Source organism: Rhinolophus ferrumequinum, chromosome X, assembly GCF_004115265.2.
Source record: "Rhinolophus ferrumequinum isolate MPI-CBG mRhiFer1 chromosome X, mRhiFer1_v1.p, whole genome shotgun sequence".
Taxonomy (NCBI): domain Eukaryota; kingdom Metazoa; phylum Chordata; class Mammalia; order Chiroptera; family Rhinolophidae; genus Rhinolophus; species Rhinolophus ferrumequinum.
In genome coordinates, this window is record NC_046284.1 from 112,688,602 (window position 1) to 112,713,341 (window position 24,740).

Consider the following 24,740-nt stretch of genomic DNA (forward strand, 5'->3'; position numbering starts at 1 on the left):
TATCAAACTTGCTTGAGTTTCTAGAGAAGCGCCTGCCTTTTCGGCGCGTGGCTAGGATGGGTGGTGGCCGAGAGTCGAAGGCAATGGCCAAGGGGGTTGAATTCCCGGGATGGAACTTAACGCACACTCCGAGGGCACAGTGGGGGCTCACTTCTGTCTTGGACGTAGGGGCTGCGACTGGCTTTTTTTTTTTTTTTGGGCGGGAGGGCAGATAGTGAGAAGAGGATAAGGGAAAACTGCCAATGGCTTTTCGGGGCTCACTAGGTCTGATCGACCGTTACTGCGCGCGCGGGTTTCCGGCTGGGCGGCCAGCTCGGGCGCTGCACGCGGCCGCGGTCAAAGGGCGTGCTCGCGGCAACCGCAGGGCACGCGGGCCGCCGGGGGTGGGGGCGGGGCGCCAGTGGCGGTTGCGGGGCATGCGCGGCTCAGTGCGCGGCTTCTCGAACATGGCGGCGGCGGTGTGAAGACCGGTGCTGGCTCGCGGGACAGAGTGGCCAGTGTGACTGTATTTTCGCCACTTTCGCCAACGATCCCCGAGGTGTGTGGAGACTCCGGGCCCCGTGAGGACCAGAGAGGCCGAGCGGTGGCGTGTGGGCTCTGGCCGTTGTCCGCGGGCGGGCGGGCGGGTGGCCGGGAACCTTTCGCGGCGCGTCCCGCGCGAGGAACGCCCCCTTACTGTCCCGCGGTGTCCGGCCTTAGCTTGGCGCTGCACCCCTGTCGCCCACCCTCAGTGGCCTCACCCTCGGAGGCCAGAGCTCCCCTACCCCACGTAGTGCCCTCAGCTTCTGTCGCCGCGGGGCCGCCCTCTCCTAGTCGCCCCTTGACCTGAAGCGCGGACAGCACCCTCCCGAGCATCCTCCCGCGGTGTGTGGGGTCGGGCCGGGGCCCCGGGGCGGCGCGGGTGGGTGGCGGGGCTTACAGTGCGTGGTTTGGGCTGAAACTCGCCCGGTTGCCTGTCCAGGGACTTGTGAACTAACTTTTGGAGTTTGGGAGGGAAACTTCAGCTCTGAAGGATGCCGCTGTGGCTCGGGTACTGGTGCTAGGTGCCCGTCGGACTCGGAGCCGCGGGCTCTAGGCGGTTGGCAGGGGGCGGGTAACGGGGTAACGGGGTAAGGGAGCGGGAGTGGGGGGGAGGGGCGGGAGTGGGGGCAAAGGGGAGCCCCATTAGCTTGTGCTAGGGGAGTAGCGGGGCGGTAGGGCACGGCCCGCTCTGGTGCTGGTGGCGGGGTGGGGGGCGGGGGGGACGGAGAGCGGGGTTCCTACTCTCCTGAGAAGCAGCCGCGTGCTTTCGCGGCATGAGGGGCTAGGGACCATTGCTGCCTTCCTTTAGAGACAGCGTTCTCGCTTTTTTCACCTGGACAGTGGTTGTGCTGCATCCTAGTGTGAATCTACGTAGCTTTAGGGCTGAACTGTAATTGGTCTCTCCAAAAATGTTGGGGCAGCACAAGTATTTAGTTACAAGTTCCCATTTAAAACTATTGAGTTTTTTTAAAAGGTAAGAAAGGTTGTAAAACATTTGTCATGCATTACAAAGTGTGATTACAGTTTGAAATCGGCGTCTATTTTGAAGAATTAAAAGATTAGCATTTATGATTTACTTGTAGGGTGACTTTGGGACATCTGTAGAAAGTGATGGATCGGTTAGTGGGGGAAACGGAGGTAAGGAAAGTGAGTATTTCATTATGATCATAAGATTTACAAAATTATTGGAGATAGTATTTATCAATAACTGCTTGGGAATGTTCTTCAGTAATAACAATTTTGCCTTTCTTTTCCTTAATTACTCATTAAATACTATTTCCAGGGATGAATGTTCTTTTCTTCTGTGGTTTTGCATATTTAATGGGAGGAATGTGAAAATAAGCTTTTGGAAATGAGTCCAATTGGGATTTTGAGAAAGAAATGAGTTTATGAGTACTCACCTAATAATGGCTGTAGCTTTATCCATAGTCTTCAAAACAGTCTGTTAGAATGTTTTCAAAAACTTAAACACCATTTAAAATGGCTTTGAACTTTTTAAATAAATTTCATATATATCACACAACCATACAAGTTTCTTAAAGGTGTATACCTGTTCTCCAGAGAATAAGATTTGTTTTGAAATTGATAATTTGGAAAAAAAGATTAATGTGACTGAACTACATTATCTGTGAAGATGCCTTAAAGCTAATGATATAATGTGTACAAAAAACATTGGAGTCAGTTTTTTTTTACCGTTTTAATTTATTTTTATTTTTTAAAAGTTTATTGGGGTGGCAATCGTTAGTAAAGTTACATAGGTTTCAGGTATACAATTCTGTAGTACATCATCTGTATATCACGTTGTGTGTTCACCACCCAGAGTCAGTTCTTCTTCACTCCGAGGGATCAAATACATGGTGATGGAAGGAGTTAGTCTTAAAGAGATGCTATCAGTTTTTCTCATGAAGCAGTTGGTCCGTCCTTTTGATTTATGCTTCAACCAACACATCTTTATTAAGTGCCTGTGCTGTCTGCAGTATGGAGTTCAGTTCAATGTACATTTATTCAGAGGCTTCTTCTATGTGTGCTGGTTTCTGGGTGCTTAAGGCTTCCTGTCAGTAGTTTATTCCTGAAAAGTTCAAGGTTATAGCTAAGAAAATCAGTATGAACGTAGAACAAGTCGTTTTATTTCAAGGGCGAATTCAGGGATTTTGCTCATAATTCTCTAAACAAAATTCTGGGTATAACTGAATATTTTGACTTGATATTAACTTTGTGCCTCTTTTGTTAGGATTATACTATATTTCCCCGGAATAAGACCTGGCCGGACCATCAGCTCCAATGCGTCTTTTGGAGCAAAAATTAATATAAGACTGGGTCTTACATAATACGATATAAGACCTAGTCTTATTTTACTATAATTACAGTGAAATAAGTTCTTAATTTTACTGTAATTAAGTAAAATATTAAATTTACTATTAATTTTTGCTCTAAAAGACGCATTGGAGCTGATGGTCCGGCTAGGTCTTATTTTCGGGGAAACACGGTATAAAGCTATACGTTTTTATGAGAGATTATTTTCTGGGTTGAACAGATAACATTGGGGGAAAATGAATGGTTGGTATAAGTTGAAATCAAAATGTGCTCTGGAGACTGGTTATTTTTAATGCTAAAAATCTTTGCTTCTATGACCAAGTAGTGAAGGCTGTTAACTAGATATTAACTCACTGATAAATTAGAGCACTTTCTTTGTTCAAAATGTTTGAGAAATTTCTCTGAGCTCAAAAATAACTAAGGGTTATGATGGTCAGCTATAAGCCAGATGTGACTCATTTTCTTTTGGGTTTGTTCCTTGCCTGCCTGTTCCTCCCAGATGCTTCCTATCACCCCTCTTCCTGCCCCTGTTCACTTTGCTGTTGGTGTCTGTTTCCGCATCATTGAAATGGTCAGGGTAATCCCGCGCTGCCTCAAGGAGAAATAATTGATGATAGATAGTAAAGTGCCTTGAAAAAGCCGAGTAAATACCGAGTGGCTTCAGTGAAAATGATGTAGCTCCTTGTTCCATTTAAGTAAGATCCAAATCTCAGTTTTAGTTTGAGCTCTTGGGGAGTGGGTGGGGGGAGAGGAAGGAGGAGGGAAATTTCACTTGAGTATTTTACTGCCCCTCTCTTTGGGTTAATAGAAACGATTTCTAGCTTTAGGAACTGGAACACTGGCAGATGTAAGGGATCCTCTGCTATTTGAGTTATTAGTCACCTCTATCCTTTTTTTTTTTTTTTTGCCAGGTTACCCTGTCTGTAACTTTCCCCCGCTTTATGCCAGCTCTGTTCTCATTCCAGTTGTGAATGGAAATCTGAGGTCATCTTCTCTATTAGCTCCTTTCCCTGGGAGTCTCATTGTCTCCTCATAGTCACATTTCTGGTTTTAGGATATACAAAATACGAACACAGTGAGCTCTGCCAGCCATCATCAACGTTAGAGCCAGGAGGCTATGGTGTGAATATTGGTCTGGCATTGCCAGATGTTTTGTAGTTTGGAGTAAGCAAATCAAGCACTCCTAAGAATTTTAGGAACATTATTAATGTATGAAAATTACTACATAATATCTTAGATTTTGAAGTGATTGTTGATTTCAGGAATCAAAAACATGGAAATTTAAAAAATGGCAAATGTTGGTGATTTTGACAGAAAAAGTTTATCCTTCCTCAGCTTGAGGTCTTATTTATGATCCTTTTGTCTTGGGAACATAGATGAAAAAAACCACTGCTGTTTATCTTAGATTAAAATGGGTTGGTACAGTTTAGTGGTAAGTTTCCCAGGCTCTAACTAGTTTGGGCTTTGGCTACTAAGCATAGAAATGCCTTTATTTCAGTGAAAACATCTTATTTTTAAACAGAAAGCAGAGGTGGTGATTTTTAAAGCTGGGTAAGTTGAGAAAATTTCAGAAACCATGTAGGGTTTGATATGTGCATATGTTCTTTGGTTTTCATGAATAAGGCATTTTTGCTTATTTTGTTTTTATGTTTAATATAAGTAAACCTTTCTCATCTTAGAGGTACTAATACTAGTGATTTTTGTGCTAAGTGATTTCTACTAAACATCTCTCTAAACCTTTAATTTTCATTTTTTAAATTAAAGTTTATTGGGGTGACAATTGTTCATAAAGTTACACAGATTTCAGGTGTACAATTCTGTATTACATCATCTGTAAATCACATTGTGTGTTCACCACCCAGAGTCACATCTTTCATTTTTGGGGCATGTAATGGAAAGGTTTTAATGTAAGAAGTAGGGATATCTTATTGTGTTAAAAGGGAAAGATTTTAGATTCCTATAAAGCAGCTTATATGATGGTGCTGTTCAATTTAATTTCATAGTTATATGATCTGGGCTAGATGAATTCCTTATTTAACCAAGGAGTTAAAAAAGAAGCTTTGTATGAGTAAAGAGCTGGAAAACATTTGGAAATAGAGAGCATTTGACTGCTTACTACTACTTGTGACCTGTGTTTATGGCTGTGGCTCTGCCCCTTCCTAAAGTTTATAGGAGCAAATTGTTGTAAGAGCGGAAAGAGAGTGCCCACCTTTTGTGGTAACATCCCATTGTAAACTTCAGAAGGGACCGATATATTGCAAGTGTAGGGCATACCTTGAAGATGCTTTCTTTTCTTGGAAAAGTTGGTGGGACTCTCTTTGCTTCTTGTCTTTAGACTACATATTTGATTTTTCTCGACCTCTGTTTCTCATAAGGATTAACCTGTGTTGAATTCCAGACATAAACAGCTTCATTTGCTTGGTATGTGCCCTGTAGCCTTGACATAGCCTTTTAAGCACATGTATTGACAAAGTTCTTATTTTTTTTTTTTAACATTTGGTTACTTTTCCCACCTTTCATCATTTTTAGCTGCTTTAAGATTTTGATTATATATTTAGTTTTAAATTAAGCAGTGAGTGAATCAAATGTATTTTTCCAGTTCTCTTGCCTTTGAATACAGTTGTGATCGTGCCCTTTGCTGTGAAACTGTTGTGTCATTTTTTTCTTTTGATAGATTTAAAGTATTATTTGGAGTATTTTTCAATATACTTTAAAGTTATTTGAAAAGTAATGGTCATCTTTATTTTCATTAACTTGGTAGATTTTCATAAATTTGTTCAAATTAAACACTTTGTCTTTGATGGTTACGGTATTAAAAGAAAATATAATACTCAATAATGATAAATGCATATATACATTACTTGGTTTTAGACTAGAAACTCTGATTAGAAATTTTTTTGTGTTGAGATTTTGAGAGGTTGCAGAAATATTTAAATGGGTAATTTACTGATACCTGCCTCATATTTGAAGCATTGTCAGAGATGTTTAGTTTTCTGGTTACTTCAAATTGTGGTTTATTGCATACTTTTCTATAGTCTGTTGTCTAGCAGGGATTGTTGTTGTCATCATTTCCATTATTTCTTGTAGGGCCGGTGTTAGAAACCATAAATCTAGACTGCTGTGATAATAGGAACAGGCTGTAACCTGACCCAGTTCTTTTGTCAAAATGCCCCGCATGGAGAGCTGCCTGTAGGAAATTGACATGCCCTGCTATTAACTCCAGTCCTCCGCAAATGTTGGTGGGCAGCAGGTCTTTGGACAATTAGCCTGTGGCTGTGCTTTAAAACCTTAGGAATTTACAACTATGAACTGGGATTTTGGCAACCCTTGACTTGTCTTTCATTTATCTGTTTTCTGATATAGCATGCTTAACTGAATCCATAGGTTTCACATAAATTATTTTAAAGTTGCAAGTGATTATTTTAACTTGTAGGCTATAATTTTTTAGATAACTTAAAAATTCTTGAAAATAGTGTTTTTCTTGGGCTTGTTTTGACATAAAAAAGGACTAATTTCTAATTTGTTGGGGCAGACTTTATTAAGCATAATTAAAATTGTTCCTCCAGAAACTGTAAAATAAGAAGCAGGAGAAGAGGAGCACATTTTGGAGGGCAAAAAGAGTTTGATTTTTAAAATACGTAGTGCTTGAGATGGTTGTGAAGCATTCAAACTGACGTTCAATTGGCTGGACTAGAAATTTGGGAGAGAGATTGGGACTAGAGATGCTGATACAGGAGTCATCCATATAGCCGTGTCGCGTCAGCGCAGGACTAGAATGAAATTCTAGACTCTCAAACTTCTAGAATCTAGAGGAACAGACTGAGTGACTAGAGGAGATCAATGGCTAGGACAGAAGGAGGAAGTAGACACAGAGGGATAATAGAGGTGGGAAAATGAGGGAGTAACACATGCCTGAGGCTCAAAGAGGAGAGGTGCCCTGAATGAGGGGTGACCTATCACACGGGGCTCCTAAAATATCAGGAGAATGACCGAAATGCTGAAATGGGGTTTAATGGCCAGGAGGTAATTGGAGCCTTGGAAAGCAGTTATAGGAGAGTTGGGAAGGTAGAGACCAGGTTGTAGAAAGTGAGGTATCTCAGCATCTCTTTGTATTGTGGGTGTAACTGTTATTAGATTGGTGCAAAAGTAATTGCTCTTTTTGCAGTTACTTTTAACCTTTTAAACCGCAATTACTTTTGCACCGACCCAATATATTTGTTACCGAAACTCTGGTCAGCAGGAAAAAATTCGTCTGGTAAATATATAATATAGTTGAGAATCTTTTCTATACCGATAAAAATTTGATGTTGTCTCAATTTAAGGTCATTTTATGCTTTCAAAAAATGTGGATTTTAATAGCTGCCAAATGGGAGATTCAGTGAACAAGTCTAATAATGAATGCTCAAGTTTGGACATCATCCCCACCTATGGGACTTCTGGCTGAGAAATGCGGCAGCAAACCTTGCTGTTGGTGTGGGAACAAATTTATTTTTTTCAGCTTAACATCTGTATTTAGTTTCTTTATACTCTCAGGTTGAGATGCTCTAATTCTTCCATTTTATAGCATCTGAAATGCAAGGGTTCTGGGAGATTTCTTGCTTGCCAGACTTGTTTAGTTCTTGTCCATGTCTCCCTTATTGACTCCTCAACTAGTAGTCTCTAATTAGAGACTCAGGGTATATTACCTCATGTTCAAAACAAAACAGAAAAGGAAGGGCAAAACAAAACAAAACCCCCAAACAAACAAATGAATAAGGGAAGGGTTCTGTAATCTTAGAAGTATAGACTCATTAACTTGCTAAGTTGTCCTTTAAAACTGTCTTTCTCAAAAACACTAGAATTTTCTCCAGACTCAGATAAAGGCAATGGGAGTTTTAGGTTTAATAATTCCACTCTTAATCACTGCCTACATTGTTTAGTTGTGAGACTTTTCAAAGCATTTTTTGATCTATTCAAGCTCTGAATTCTATGACAAGATACAATCGACAAAATAAATGGTTTTGTAAGAAGATCTCAGACTATGCTTGGTCAAAGCCTATTAGATACAACTACTTGATTTAGTGTAACTGTGGTCTTTTGGCAAAAAATTTAAATGTCAGACACTATAAAATAGTGCTAACTTAATACCTTTTGGGGGGAAGCTTTTTTATATTTGCAATTTTTTTTAATGCAGTAGAGTTGCTCCTTATATCCATTTAGTTGAAGCACCTTCTCTTTATGCTGGCAAAAACAAAACACAGCTTTTAGTTTTTTTCTCAACGAGATTTTTCTCTCCCATGTAACATGGAGCCCAACTTTGGGGTTCTTATTTGAGTGTTAAAGCACTGAAGCAACTGAAGCACAGAAGTTCAAAGTAGTATATTGAGAGTAATGTTAAGCTTTTTCTGCAGTTTCCTCTAGGGCTTAACTTTGCACAAACTTTTAGAAGACACTTATTGTCCAGTTTTCATTTTAGCTAAAAATGTTGGCTTTATGAATTTATAATATATGCAGAATTTCCCTTGAAAATTATATATGGAATTTGGAAAATGTGCATTTGAGTGGTTCAAATGTGTAATATATATGGATTTACATATGTGATTTTTAAAAATTGAAAGGCTATACACCAGATGGTTAACAGCAGGTGTTATTGTTTGATGGTGGGATGATAGGTGAGTTTTCTTTTTACTTATCTGTATTCTAATTTTTTTTTGAGGGGGGGAGTGATGAATGTGTAAAAAAGAAGGAAAAAAACCGTTTTAGTTTCTAGGAGTCCAGAAAGGTTATTTTGGTTCACAAATGGCCACAAGCTATTTTCAGTACTCACCTAAAGGAAATAATATATTCATGAGTAATTATACCTCAGAGTCAGCCAACACAGGGTGACATCAAGTTTCTTTTGGCTTTACCTAGAATATATAAGTTTTCTGATAATGCTGGTTAGTAGATGGCAGCTGCTTTCTTTGGTAATTATGTGTCAGGGCATTACAAATACACACACACGCACACACATTTTAAGAAAGGAAAACAATTAAAATTGTAATACTCAACATATACCAATAACAAAAGATGAATACAGGTCACGCTTGACTTCTGCAATTACAAGAGGTGCTCAAAGCGGTTCCCATCAGCGGCCAGACACTTCTGATGATGGTGAACTACTGCTTGAGCAACGTTGACCAAAGTGTCCATTTGTATACATTTTTTTGGTATCCCCGGTATATCTGTGTATGTATGTGTGTATGTGTGTGTGTGTATATAGACATATATGTAATTACTTAATTTAAGAGGGAGTTAAAGTTAGCATTTCTGTCTTTTTTTTAATTTTAGTTTTGATTAAATGGGGTAACATTGGTTAATAACATTATATAAATTTCAGGTGTACAACATTATATTATGACATATTTGTACTCAATTGTGTGCTCACCACCCGGAGTCTGGTTTCCTTCTGTTAACCATATATTTGAAGCATTTCTGTTTTCTTTTTTTTTTAACTTTTATTTATTTAAGTGTGTTTTTCCAGGACCCATCAGCTCCAAGTCAAGTAGTTGTTTCAATCTAGTTGTGGAGGGCACAGCTCACAGTGGCCCATGTGGGGACTGAACCGGTAACCTTGTTGTTAAGAGCACCGCGCTCTAACCAACGGAGCTAATCGGCTGCCCCACATTTCTGTTTTCTTTAAATACCGTTTTGCTCCATACTTTGAAAGAATAATTAAGTAATGCTCAGGAATCAAAGTAGGAACACAGTGTGATTTTACAACATGACGTTAAGTATTAATGCTAAAACCCACTCAGGGAATTTTTAATTAGGGCAGATGGGGTGGAATAGGAAAAAAACAGTCTCTGAGCTTCCACTTATCCAAGATACTATGCTAGGTGCTCTACCTGTGCTATCTTATTTTAATTTTCATGACTACACTATGAAATGCAGATGGTATTAAATACACATGGGGAAAACCAAGACTCAGATGAAGTAACTTGTGATGGCTTTAAGCACTTGAAATAATATTTATATGTAATTGATATAGCTACCAGTAATCATCACAATATAAATTTTTTCTTTAAGAATGCATATAATTTGTTTAACTTACATGATAGACCAGCAATGCATATATAGAGCTTCTTAATAATGTAACAGTATTTAGGGATTATTTTTTAAAAAATAGGGCACTTACCCCCTCATGAAAATAACTTTCTCTGATTAATACATACCATTGTAAAGAATTCCAATAATACATAAAAGTAGAAGGAAGAAAATAAAGGTCACCTCAAATCCCATCACCCTGTGATGGAAAAAAGGAGGATCACCATTTGTGTGTGACCATCCCTCAAGTTTTTTGGACTGAACCCCTTTGCATAGTAATGGGACTTATTTTAATGTAAGTCACAAATTCATTGATTGATTGTAACTCACAACTTTTTGTTCTCTGATTAGAGTTGGTAAGTGCCTTCACTCCCTCCCTGGAATTTCCCTTTTCTTTCTGCTTCAATGCAGCACCCTCTCTATATTTCACTTTGTCTTTTTCTGTAGCCACTAGGCTATAGTCTTTAATTGACAGCATCCGAGCAGTGGTGTTGAATATTCAGTCCATTTGAATATTCCAGTCTGACTTTCATAAGAGAGGTCTGGGAAGGGGAGGTAGAGAGACTGTAGAGGGAGATGAGAACCCAGAAGGAACCTTAGCACCTCCAGCATTTCATAATCAAGTAGAGGAGGCAGGAACTTCTGTTAGTCTCTGCTCATTTTGTGTCTTCAGCCTGAAACCTCTGTCTTCCCTGCTCATTGAAATGCTCATCTTTAAAGGACCAGTGCAAGTGCCACTTCCTTTGAGAAGCCTTCTTTCACATTCCCAGTTAATTGCACCTTCTTTCCACAGAATACCACTTCTACCTCTTTTAATAAAACCTGTATTTTATTCTGTTTTGTTTGAGAATTGTTTGTTAAAATCCTCTCCAACTAGATTTCCAGCTCTTTTGTAGTAGATAGTGAATCTTCTGTCCACATAGCACCAAGCACATAACAAGAATTTCGTAAATATTTGTTTAACAAATGACTAGATCATAGCCGGAAACAGATGATTGTAATGAAGAAAGGCTTCAAGAAGGAGGTTGCATTTATGTTAGGCCTTAAAGGTTGTATAGGATTTCAAGAAGCAGAAGAGGAGGAAGGGGTATCTCATGTAGATAAAATACAGGTTAGCGATTGGCAGTAGTTGTCAGGTGACTTTGACATTGTGAGGGACTTTAAATATGCCCCGCAGAAGATTTGTTTGTTCAATTTAATAGTCAATGAAATTATTGAGGCAGGAAGGTAATTTGGGCAGAAAACAACTCAGACCATATCTGACACTTTGTGTTGGGTAGGTCGGGGTGAGGAAAGACCCTTGTGAGATGAGTTGTGGTGAGATGAGTTAGGTGGCTATGGTATTAGACCAGGTGGGAGCTAATGTGGGTGTAAACTAGTGGCAAGGGACAGGGAAATGAGACAGTGCATGTTGGCCACTGATCGAATGTGTGAGTGAAAGAAGAGAACCTCACACATTCAGTCATACCTGTGGTTTTAAGGCCAAGTACCTGGAAAAGTAGTAGTGGTATTAGTAGGAGAAACAAAAATGTCAGAAGGAGCAAAAGTGAAGAAGGTGATGCTTGAGTGTAAGTTTGTTGAATCAGAAGTGCGGAAGGTGTTTTGGGTGGCTTAACAAATGTATTCTCCATAGGCTTCTTTTAAATAAATAACAAATTGCCTTGTTATATACATCATGTTATATACATCATAGGCACAGAGTAATAGTAAGTAGATATCCTTACGCCATATTAAGTATTCCCGTGTACATACCTCTTTTATAGCATTCACATTATGTTTTGTTCATATTCCTATTTCTGACTAGACGGAGCTATTGGAGGGCAAGGACAGTGTCTTATTTATCTTTGTTGTAGAGTACATGCCATATTGAAGACATGCAGGAAAAGTTTGAATGAATTAGTGGCTCAAACTACACAGGCCTTCCAACAAGTAATTGTCTCGTTAGACTTGCCTTTTGCAGTTCTTACACGTTTCACCAACACAGTCATGATTCTTCCACCTCTTGGTAAAATGGGCTTGAGTGGGCTTTTGGACTAGGCCTCAGTTTGAATCCCAACTCTACCAACTTATCTGCTCTTTTTTATTTAGCCATAAAATTCACCCTTTTAAAGTGCACAATTCAGTGGTTTTTAGTGTATTTTCAAGGTTGTGCATCCATTACCACTATCTAATTCCAGAACATTTTTATCACCTCAAAAAAGAAACCTCTGGGGCGGCCAGATGGCTCAGTTGGTTAGAGCGTGAGTTCTGAACAGCATGGTTGCCAGTTCGATTCCCACATGGGCCAGTGAGCTGCGCCCTCCATAACTAGATTGAAGACAATGAGCTGCCGCTGAGCTTCTGGAGGGCGGCCAGATGGCTCAGTTGGTTAGAGTGTGAGCTCTCAACAACAAGGTTGCTGGTTCAATTCCCGCCTGGGATGGTGGGCTGCGCTCCCTGCAACTGAAGATTAAAAACGGCGACTGGACTTGGAGCTGAGCTGCGCCCTCCACAACTAGATTGAAAGACAACGACTTGACTTGGAGCTGATGGGCCCTGGAAAAACACACTGTTCCCCAACAAAAAATTAAAAGAAAAAGAAAAATCTCTTACCCATACCCATTAGCAGTCACTCCCCAATCCTTCTTCCCTTAGCCCTTAGCAATTACTAAAACATAACATTTTTATTTAAGGGAAAGAGATTAAGCGATAAGGGAAAACGGTCTATCTCTCTAACTAATTTCTAATAATGTCACCCTTTAGAAATATATTGTGCTAAAAGGAGGCATTAATTGATCTTTCTCTTTGTAGGAAGGGACACCAGAAGGGGATAAAATGGGGCGAACAGTGAGCGAAGGTAAGATTTACTTGTCTAAAGATGATAATATTTTTATTCATTTGGAGTGAGTAGCTTTTGGTGGACTGAACTTTTGAAAAAGACTTTTCAAAAATAAAAGTTATAGGAGGTGTTAGCTGATTAGATCTGGAATTTTAGAACTGAATAGCTATTATTGAAGGTGATCTTGTCTTCCCTTCCTAGTTTTATAAATGAGAAAACTGACTCTTAGGGAGGTTAAGTGAACACGGTCGTACAACAATCTGTGACAACACCAAAATCCGAATCCAAACCTTCTAACTGTAATATGAGTGATTAAAAAATGCTTCATCCTGTCTTGCTCTAGTGAGAAAGCTGCTTCCTGTCCTGTGAATATGCCACACTCATTTGCACTGTTTTGAATTGTGTTTTCTTTCCCATAGTACATCGCAACTTTGCTACCTTAAATCCTGTTCTTCAAGACGCAGTTCAAGTCCTGTGTCTTCTCATGACTTTTTCTCTGGCTGAATACTGAATGTTGTCCTCTGCTCTTCCCAGTTTTGTCAAGTGTATTAGTGTAATGTAGTCTGTGTAACTATATTCTTAGCTTCTCTAGAGCAGGAATCGTGCCTTCACAGTTTTACTTTCTTTCCTATTAGAAAATCTTAACTGTAGAACTATTTAGTAAATATAAAGATGTGCTTTCTTTGTATTAGCCAAATATTTCAATGGAAAGCAGCCCATATACCCGCTCAAGTTTTCACATATCTTGAAGAGTCACTCAGTCATCCAGAAAGTAGATCTGTTACCTTAAACGCTACACCCGGCATCACTCATAGATCCATCTTTAAGAAGCTTGTCACTTGAAAATTCCAGCATTGATAAGGGTAAAACAGCAATAGATGGAAACATATCAAGTATGGTTGAATCCATGAGTTCATAATGATACTGAAAAATAAAACTTATTGGTGATCTGTGGAGAATGCTAGGGGTCCAACTCATTATTTTGAAAACTAGAAAATAAAGAAAAAGAATAAAGTGTTGATTGCGACTTTTCTATGTGATTTGTAGTACCTCAGGGTAACTGGTTGAAGAGTGGAGGTTTCTCTCTATAGAAGTTCTCTGGCTAATAAAGATAGGATGATAAAATTAGAATTGTAACCATTTCTCTATTTTGTAACCACTAATGAACAAATGGATCTAGGCAATAGCCATCTGTGGCTGCTCATATCACACACAAAAAAGAGAACCAGATATTAGGAGCCTCCTATGAGAAGTAAACAAAACCACCTATGAAGTCATCTTCTGTTCTCCCCGCCAAAAGCCAAATCTGAATCTTATTAAGTTCTTGAACAAAATACCAGTGTCAATATAGAGAAAATATAAAGACCAGAAGAACCCATGAGGAGGCAGTCAGCAAAATCCAGATTGGAAAACTCTAAATTGGTATCATTAGCAAAAATATTGCTAGAGGAAGGGAGGAAAAGAAATGACGAGGAAGAGCCTATAGATCAGAAGCCTTATGAGATCTATCAACCATTTCTATGTATGGACTTAACTGGGTCCTGATTCAAACAGACACACTTAAAATAATTAAGACAATTGGGGAACTATGAACACTGATTGCTTATTTGGATATTAAGGAATTATGGTTAATTTTTTTCCAGCATAATCGTATTACAATTCATTTTTTAAAAAATGAGCTCTCTAAGACATATGCACCGTAATATATGTGGATGAAATAATATAATACTTATATTTGGTGAAGCCACAGTGCAGCATTGTTTGAGCTCCTCAGCTTGGCACAGAAAAAAAACCTGCCTAGTCCATTGCATTACATTGTATTCTAGATTCCTTGTTGTATGTTAAGCTCTCAAAAGCATGCACTTTATTTCTAGGGCACATTAATTTGAATATTGTAGGATCAAGTCAGCTTGTTTTGGTTTATTTATTCACTCATCTAATAAATGCTTGAGGGTGTTATTTCATGCTAGGTCCTGTTCTAGGCACTAAGGATACAGTGAACAAAACAAAGTGAAATAAAAAAATCCCTGCCTTTTTGGAGCTTACATTTGAGTGGAGTGAGACATACAATAAACAAAATAAATGAACAAATTATAAGGTACATAGGTATTTAAAAAAGAAGTCCTATTCAGAAAATGAGAATATTAATTATAAAATTAAAACTGGCTCCTGTCCGAAAATAGTTTTAGTTTATAGTTTTTCTAAGTGCTCTCTCGGACTATTGCTATGGCCTTCCAGTATTGCTCACGATTCATTCTCATTCTCTGTCTCTCTCTAGGCTCAATGGAGGCCAAGAAGGAGAATGAGGAGAAAACTCCTCAATCAGGCACATCTTCCGTGCAAAACGGTAGGTTTTAAAGTAGTTCAATCCAACGTATTTTTCTTCTTCACTCAGTGTTAATATGAACTCTTATTGCTTTTTGTATAGTCTGTGTACAGTAAACTCCTGTAAATATAAAATCTAAGCAATAAGAAAGGTCAAAAAGTATTTTATTTTGAAAATTTTAGTTTCGTCTTAGAGATAAATTGGTGTGGGAGTGAATAAGATAACCATGTGTTTCAATGCAAATTTTGCCAAGTTAAAGATATCTAGTTATTAATAACCATGCATTACCAATTTAAAATGATTATTAAAAACCCTTCTTCTAACATTAGAGTCAATGTGAAAGTCCTGTTTTGATGATTTGAAAGACAGTTCAATGGATAAAAGCTTAGGCATTGGGAGGTCTGACAGATCTGTTCTAGAATCCTGGCCTCATTCATTACTAGCCTTCTGACCGTGGGAAAATTATTCAACATTCTTAGTCTCTTCTTCTGTGGAGCACAGGGATAATGCTATTTACCTCATGGGATTATTGGAAATTTAAATAAAGAAAATGTAAAGCATCTAATATCATTCCTAGGCACATCATAAATGTTCAGTACATGTTAATTTAACACTGAGTTATTAATTCATGTTTTAAGTCCCTTATTGTGAACAGTATATGTATAGCACTGAATCAGAGACTCAGGCGATAGAATCTGACCTGTAGTACCTGCTCTTAAGGAAAATAAGTCATATATACACAAAAAACTGAATAAAAAAAATACTATAGCAAACTTACTGTACTTACCAGAAGTTTCAGGCAAACCTGTTGCCCCTTGTCTTTCTGTTGTACTTGTCCTGCCAGCCCCACTCTTGGAGTAGTTCACACATAACTTTCTTTTCCTATAGGAAAGTAATTGACATGGAATCATTCTATCTCACTGCTGGGCCCCCAGTGCTTCCATATTTTTCCCATTGGCCTTATTTGTTCTTCAGCTCTTTCCTCCAGCCTCTAAAACCCTCCAAGGAAATGGATGCCATTAGGTTAAAATGTTCTTCATCCCTACAAATTTCTCTCTGTTGTTTTTTAATATAACAGTTTTGTTGAGATATAATTCACACCGTACAATCCACCCATGTAAACTACACAATTCAGTATTTCTCAGTATATTCACAGAGTTGTGCAACCATCACCACGATCAATTTTAGAACATTTTAATCACCCTAAAAAATCCTGTACCCAGTTAACAGTCACTACTTATTTTCCTCCAGTGTCTGCCTTTCCCCAGCTCTAGGCAACCAACCACTGAATATCTACTTTTTGTCTCTAGATTTGCCTAGTCTGAAAATTTCATAAAAGTAAAAAAATCTAAAACATATAAAATATATATATTCTTAAAGGTTGAAACTAGTAACTTTTCAAAATTCTCCAACTTTTGATTAAAAAAATGAGACTACTTAATCAAATTGACAGACATCTGCAGATATTTCTTAGGGTCCTGATTTTAACATCTCATTTAGAAATCAGTGAATGACTGCTAGAAGGTAAGCTCCAAGAGAGCCAGGATTTTAGTCTTATTTTAGTCACTGCTGCTTCTCCAGGACCTAGGACAGTGCCTGGCCCATACCGGTGACTTTCTCTGGAATACAGTGATGAGTAAGACAAATATGGTTCCTGCCCTCTTTGAGTTTAGGAGGCAAGACAGACATTAAACAAATGCCCAACTGCAGTTGTGATGCATGCTGTGAAGTAGTGAGTGCTGTGACCATTGTGCTGAGAAGCTTCCAGCTCTAGATATTTTGCCTATCTTCTTTACATAGACTCTGAATGCAAGCCTCGCACTGGTGGAAGACATTATGATTCTGTTTACTCTGGAGAAGACCAGGGAGCTCATATAAATTGTGTTCGGTTTGCCAAAAGGTGTTTGGACAAATGGCAGACTAGAATAGAATACAAGGCAAACAAGAAGGGACCATGGACATGTGCAAATAACAATCAGATCGCAAGGTTATGTATGTCCACCTACCTCATGAACAAACCTATCAGTTCCTAGGCTTCTTTTCTGAGCGAGCATAACTGCCTGCTCCCCCCACCCCAGTCTGTCAGTGAGGATAAGATGCAGAGGCAGACGGGGACCTCAGGCTTGGCGAAGACCGTCTGACTATTTTGGCTCCTGGTCAGGAATTCTAGCTGTGGTATTGTAGATGTGTCAAATCTAAATTAGTAAAGCCTGTTGCTATGCGTAGTTCTCCTATGGTATTGGTAGGGTCTCAGCAGAGGGACAGCCAAGCTAAACAGTTTTATGGGCTCAAATTTTGCCTTATGAATAACAGAATTAAGGCCCCAATGGTTAAATCCTACATATGGGTCATTAGCTAGCAATGTAGTAGAAAATGATCATATTATAGCACACTGATATAAAGGATTTGTTAGCTTGAATTATAGTCCATTCGGACATGAATAGTGATAGATTATTTTAAAAACTGTGTTAGAGAGATGCATTAAGTATTTTCCAATGTCATTGAAAAATTTTACAAATGTAACTGGTTTATGGAAGAATCTTAGTTCTTTGAGGTATAATTGTGAAATGGTTTTAGTTTCCAATTCATTATTTCCAACTTACACTCTCTTCTTCCTGGGATGTCAGCACCTTAATGACATCCTGGCCAAATTTGCCCCCTAGTCATGTTTTGTTTTGTTGGTTTTTAAAATGCTCTCCAACACCATATGGTGGTCGAGCTTCAGTTAGAATCTTAGGTCTCTTGATTGTCAGGTTAGTGCTTAGGAGGTCACTGAAATATCCTGGTCAGTTTAATTTTGGAGCCATGGGTCTCAGTTTTCACGTCTGAGAAAGCTATCAAGTATTCATAAATTTAGGCACAACTATGATATTTAGTTTTATAATAATACATACTATTTATTGAGTGACTTACATGTATGCTACTTCACTTAATTCTCAAAATACCTTATACCACATTCATTATGTTCCCCATTTTATAGAAGAAAGAACTGAGGCTGAGAAAGTGAAATGACTTGCCTCGGGGTCACGTAGCTAGTAAAAGGCAGAGCCAGACTGGAAGAAGGCAGGTTCAATTCCAGAGCCCATGTTCTTGACATTCTGCTGTGTGTCTTTCAGCAGTGCGGTAGTACTTGCTTCACATCATCTGGAAGCAGATTTAAACACAGTATTTTTTTTTAATGGGACAGTCTCTTAGATTTATTGTTAAGTTAAAAAAAAAGCAGGGTGTACAGTGTTATGTATGACATGCTTAATACCATTCATAATATGCGTACATGCATATAAATGCATGCACACATGTATTGGTGGTATGCTGAAGCTGGTTCATACCAGCTTGGGAGAGCTGATTGTGCATCTCTTCCCAATTTTGTGGTTGGAGACTTCACCTTGGGACCTTGCAGTCAGATATGGTGCTATTATTTACATCACAGAAATCTGCAAGCACTACGAGGAGTCAGGCTTTTTGGTTGTTTGTGTTTTCTGAAAAGCTGGTTAAACATTTATCAGCACTTCGTGTGTGTGTATATGTGTTTAAGTATGTTGTATCCTTTAAAGGATATATAAGAGACCAGTAACGTAGATTCCCCCAGAAAGGGGAACTGTTAAAACCAATATTTTTATCGTGAGGAAATTAGAGGATAGAAAAACTTCATGGTTGATGAGAATTAAACTTTGTATGAATTAACAGTACCTTTAATACAACTATCAAGTTTTCTCTCAGTGTCTTTGGCATCTGACTGGCACAGTGAATTGAAGTGTTCAAGCCAGGCAGAGTACACTGCTTTCTGACCTCCTCTATTATTATCATGTATCATGAAGACTGAGTGAGAGAAGGGACAGCAAGAATTTGTAGAAAATGTAGATCATTAAAATAATCTGTATCAATGACTGTGCCAATGACTGGTTTACCGCTTTGTTCTGCCGCCATATTCTTGACACCTGGATGGAGATTTACTAGTCAATTGAGAAACAATGCTGGTTCTCAGATTTTTTTCTTTCCATAAAGCATTGCAGGGGTAAAATTCTGTTAGACCACACCTAAACACCTTTAGCTCCCCATGAAAAACAATGCACCTTCACATTAATGGGATAAAATGGTAAAAACACACGTCTTGAGTAAATTTATATTAGAGACAGATGAGCAGAATTTGCTGTTACTCTGTAAAAAAATCCTTTAGGTGTTTCTAGAATCTACATTTTTAGAATTACTGTGCTATAGTTCTTATTACATATAAGAGCTGGCTTATAATTGTTATCAGCCATTATTATCAGGAAGTGGTCTTTATTTTTTATTTTTATACTGGTAATCAAATGTAGATCAGGAAGTTTGAATCTGCTCTTTAGGAAGTATTTTAAGTTTTTTTTTAAAAATCGGGAAATATTGGGGGAACAGTGTGTTTTTCCAGGACCCATCAGCTCCAAGTCAAGTTGTTGTCCTTCAATCTAGTTGTGGAGGGCGCAGCTCAGCTCCAAGTCCAGTCACCGTTTTCAATCTTAGTTGCAGGGACGCAGCCCACCATCCCATGTGGGAATTGAACCGGCAACGTTGTTGAGAGCTCGCGCTCTAACCAGCTGAGCCATCCGTCCACTGCTCCGGAAGCTCAGTGGCAGCTCGTTGTCTTCAATCTAGTTGTGGAGGGCGCAGCTCACTGGCCCACGTGGGAATCGAATCGGCAGCCCTGTTGTTCAGAGCTCACGCTCTAACCAGCTGAGCCATCTGGCCGCCCCTAGGAAGTATTTTTAAAGAGAGATTTGGAGCTAAAACCCATTTTATTCCTGAAAGTTAGTATACATGTTGTAAATACTAAAAAACAAAACAAAACAGAACAAAAACCCCTATTTTGTATATATTTTTTCCCAGATGATTTCCAATGGACCAGTTACTTGCAAGAGACTGATTCTGTATGTGCTCCTTCAGAGTGTTTCAGACAGGTATGTCAAAATTCTGTAGATGTTGTATATATTAATGTAAGCTATTAACTTGTTGAAGAGTGTGATTTTTAGGTTTAGGTAAGGTGAGGAGATAGCGGTATTGTGGTAGTGCCATTTAAGAGCCAGGTGGTCTCTATGCATTTATTCATTAAGAATTTACTCAATGTCAGGTATACTAAGTCCTTATGACTGCCCATCTGGAGGGAAAGACAGACATGTAAATAATTATGAGAAGTGTGGTAACTTTATGCTGCAAGGCTCACAGAAGAGGTGCCGTTGAGCTGGTCGGAATGAGAGGAAGGGTGTTCTAGGTAGAGAGAACATCCAAAACAAAGGCACATGGGTGTAAAAGAACCCAGGTGTTGAGGGATGGCACGGAATGGCTGGAGCACAAAGTGGGTGGAGGCAGTAGTGTGGGAATGAGGTTAAAGGTTTGGGGGCTTTTAAACTGTACTGAGCACTTGGACTTGATTTTAGGCAGTGGTGAGCTGCCAGTTGGTTTATTTCAAGGGGAGTGGCCTAATCAGGTTCTTATTTTAGAAAGCTACTCTGCATTTTAGAGGCTGTATTTGGGTTGCCTGGAAGTGGGCAAATGAGTAAGACCAGCAGTGGGCAGTGGTTTTGTGCTACATGTCAAGCCAAGGAGAGGTTTTAAAGATCTTTTTCTTGACCCTTATAGTTCTTACTTTTGCTCACCACTTGCTGTGACTGTTACTTAAAATGCTCCTCAAGTAGTCTGGTAACATAACTGACCATTTGTTTTTCTTATAGTTGACGCATTTTAACAAAATTGTGTTTTGTGTGTGTGTGTGTATGTGTGTGTGTGTGTGAGTGTGCACGCACACAGAGCCAAAACAATATATACACATTTTAAGAAGGGAAAAAACTGTATTAAAATTGTAATACTCAATATACACTGATAACAAAAGATGAATACAAGTCATATGTATACATTTTTTTGGCACTCCCAATATATAGTCCGAGATTCCACCATCTAATGACTTCAAAGTTGGTATGAAATTGGAAGCCCGTGACCCTCGCAATATATCTTCGGTATGTGTCGCGACGATAATTGGAGTAACTGGTGCCAGGCTGCGTTTACGCCTGGATGGCAGTGATAACAAAAATGATTTCTGGAGACTTGTCGATTCTAAAGACATACAGCCTATTGGGACATGTGAAAAGCAAGGGGACTTACTTCAGCCTCCACTGGGTAAGGATAAACAGTTTTTAAAATAACATTCTTACCAATGTAATATTCAGTAGAAATAGTTTTAAGTGGCCTTTTAAGAATTTCTTCTCCTAGGCATTCTTGCAAATAGATGGTCAGGTGGTTACTGTGGAGAACGAATGAGAGAGGAACTCACCAGTACCATATGTTCAAGTTTCACTTACTTACACATTTGGCGTATGTGTGCTCATGGTTCGCCATTCCAGGGCAAGACTCATGCTATCTTCAAACGTGGTTACAAAAACAGCTCTACCGGATTACACATGCAGATTCAGAAACCCTTCTGGGGGAGAAGTTTGTGCCATTTGATATAAGTCACTGCCTCCCTCAGTACGTTCACGGAACCATTCAGCATTTTTGGTATGGGGGTGAGCACTGGATATAATTCCACATCCAGAGTCCAGTTTCAAACTTGGGAATTGCATTTCATCTATAGTGGGAAGGAATCATAGTGAGAGGGGTAGGAGTCAGACCTTTAGGTCTTTGGAAAGGGGAAGATGGATGGAACTTAGCAAAGCTTTTTAAGTATAAAGCTCTCAATTTTGACCAAGTTTTTAAAGGGTAAAAGTATATTATTAGTTTTGGGCAAAATTTTTCTCTTGTAAGACCTAGGCATACCATGATGTTCTGTAGAAAATACATGATTTAGTTTATCACTTCTACATTCTGAATGAATGGTGGGTTTTGGTTTTTGTTTCTTTTTTACAATGCTGAAAATGAAAATTCCCTGTTGTAAAGCATGAGAGAATGGATTTTTTTTTCCAGTTTAGGACTTTTAATTTGTCCCAAAATGCTGAAGCAAAATCATAAAACATTCTGCTTTCCTTTAGAACCCCCCAACGCAGAAAAACAAAAATTGTAGGAAAAAATGTGGTTTTTTTGTACACGGGAAGAAACAATATAAATTCAAAACTTACAGATAAGGGTTAGCGCTAGCACTCATCTCTTTAAAAAGTTTATATGAATATCCAGTCAAAACCAACAGGGTATCTCCCTTGAAATGTTATCTATACGGATTTCCAAGTAGACCACAGGACTGTATGCTGTCTTGGAATGTCCTTAGAAGGCTCTGTCATTGACCAGGTAACAGTAAAAACCCCAGAGTCCTTTCTTTCCAACGGAAAAGGGAAAGACCGGGATAGAACAAACTATTCAAACTTCGTCTTCTTTCCTTGTGGCTTGTGGTCTCCTCCTCCTCCTCCTCTGCCTCCTCGGAAGCCTCCTCGCCCTCCAAAGCCTCCCCGGCCTCTGCCACCAAATCCACCTCGGCCTCCAAAGCCACCTCTTCCTCCGCCACGACCTCCAAAGCCACCTTCACCCTTAGGCTTGGCCCAGTCCAAAGTAACTTTGTTTCCATCAATTTCACCGTCTTCCATGGCCTCCTTGGCGGCTTTGGCATCTTCCTCACTATTGAAGTCCACAAAACCAAACCCTTTGGAAGACCCAGTCTCCCGGTCGGTGACTATCCTTGCCCGAACAGAGCCGTCAAATGACTCCTTTAATGTCTCTTCTGTAGTCTCCTCAGACAGACCTTTGACAAAGTTTTGGATGGCTGGCTTCTTGCATTAGGTGATCCCCTAGGTCCTTGCAACTCCAGCCTGATTGCTCTGCCCTCAATTTCTCTTTTATTACAAGAATTTAAAGCTTCTTTAGCATCTTCAAATGACGCAAATTCTATAAATGCATACCCTTTAGATTTGCCATTTTGGTTCTGGGGCACTTTGATAAAAGTTGCCTTCTCAAATACTTCCTGAAGAGTTTCTTCTGTTGCACTGTAGGAGAGGTTGCTTAAAATCAGAGTTTTTGATTCACCACTCCAAGTGCTATTCTTTCCACCTCTGTAGTCTTGATTTTGACCTTTCTCTCCGGTATAGTACAGGGAAATGGATCGCCCATCTATCTCTGTTCCCTGCTTTTCTTCCAACGTTTTCTCTGCATCAGCTTCTGTCTTAAATTCAATATAAGCAATCCCTTTACTCTTTCCATCCTTGCTGACTAATCTGATCTCCATAGCATCTTCAAACACTTCTTTTAATTCTTCCTGAGTAACTTTATAAGGCAGATTTTTAGCCAAAAGTGTTCTTGCATCTCGATCTTTTTTACTGTCTTTTCCCTTTGGTTTTTCTAGTTTAATTTCATTGCCAAAGACTTTTAAACCTGTGAGTTCCAAGGCTTTTTCCAGGTCTTCAGCAGATTCAAAATCCACATAGCCAAACTTCCTAGACACACCAATTCTGACATCCACAACAGCAAGATCATTTTTAGCAAAAATGTCACTGATACCAGTTTTTAATTCAGGAGCAGATTTGTTGAAGTTCAGGTTTCCAACAAATAGATTGAAAGATGTGGTCGGTTCTGTGCCTTCCACCTTCTGTTTCTTGGCTTCAGGAGCTGCTTTCTGTTTGGCCATTTCCTTCTTTCGTTTTCCAGGTGCTTCTTTGACAGGCTCTTCCTCCTCATCGTCCTCCTCGTCCTCATCTTCATCATCCTCATCATCCTCTTCGTCTTCATCATCTGCGGTGCTCTTGGCCTTCACAGAAACAGCTTTTGCAGGAGCTTTCTTGCCTTTGGCTGGTATAACCTCCATGGGTTCCTCTTCCGAGTCATCTTCTTCCTCATCATCCTTGTCGTCATCTTCCTCATCATCGTCTTCCTCCTCCTCCTCATCTGAGGCAGCAGCAGTAGCTGCTGCTTTCATCACTGCTGGCTCAAATTCATCCTTATCCTCATCTTCGTCCTCATCTTCATCCTCATCTTGCTCTTCACTGTCGTCATCTTCCTCATCACTGTCTTCCTTCTTGGCATTCTTGCCATTCTTGGCTCCCTTGGCTGGGGTGGCTGCTCCTTTTTTGCCAGGGGTTGCTACCAATGCTTTGCCTGGTGTGGCTCCCTTCTTGCCAGGTGTCACCACTGCTTTGGCTGGTGTAACTGCTGCCTTTTTGGCAAGGGCTGGTGTAGCCACTGCCTTTTTGCTGGGGGTGACAACTGCTTTCTTGGCTGGCGTGGCCTTTCTTGGCTTGGTTGCGTCCCCAACTGCAACCTTTTTTGTTGGGGAAACCATCACCTTCTTTGCTGGAGTAGTGGTAGCCTTGCCTTTTTTCTGAGGAATGACAACCTCTTCTCCGCTGCTTTCATCTTCTTCATCTTCTGACATTTCCTCATCTTCACTATCTTCTTCTATCTCCTTTGAGGGAGGAGCCATTTTCTTGGGGTCACCTTGATTTTTACTGGCCTTTGCAAGCTTTACCATGATGGCGGCTTATGACGGCGGAATGTGTGGCGGACGAGTAGCGCAAATGAGCCCAGAGGAACACAACGACGTCTATGGCGGCCGCTGGTACTGAAGATCCGGAGCGCGTATACTTGGCTGCCAGCTAGAGCTCGAGACTGAGGCCGAGAATGGATTTTATTTTTGTCTCCTACTAGTGAAAAATTCCCTGAGAACTAAAATTTAATATGTTAATAATAACCACTCTTAGCAATATCTTTTTATACTGTCCTTGCTCTAATTGCTAATTATTCCTAATTTGGCTT

At 39.5% G+C, this 24,740-nt stretch overlaps 1 protein-coding gene and 1 pseudogene across 1 annotated transcript in view; one reads left to right on the forward strand and one right to left on the reverse strand.

Annotated features, from left to right (window-relative positions):
* The first annotated feature begins 455 nt into the window (after positions 1 to 455).
* The window catches only part of SCML2 (Scm polycomb group protein like 2), a 66,606-nt gene continuing 42,321 nt past the window's right edge, over positions 456 to 24,740 (forward strand). The window contains exons 1-6 of the mRNA XM_033102685.1: positions 456 to 538; positions 1,605 to 1,668; positions 12,691 to 12,736; positions 14,997 to 15,065; positions 19,905 to 19,975; positions 20,954 to 21,188. Of these exons, the coding sequence (XP_032958576.1) occupies positions 1,633 to 1,668; positions 12,691 to 12,736; positions 14,997 to 15,065; positions 19,905 to 19,975; positions 20,954 to 21,188 (457 nt within the window). The 5' untranslated portion in view covers positions 456 to 538; positions 1,605 to 1,632. The remainder of the gene's footprint in view (positions 539 to 1,604; positions 1,669 to 12,690; positions 12,737 to 14,996; positions 15,066 to 19,904; positions 19,976 to 20,953; positions 21,189 to 24,740) is intronic.
* LOC117028550 (nucleolin-like) lies at positions 21,972 to 24,471 on the reverse strand (annotated as a pseudogene).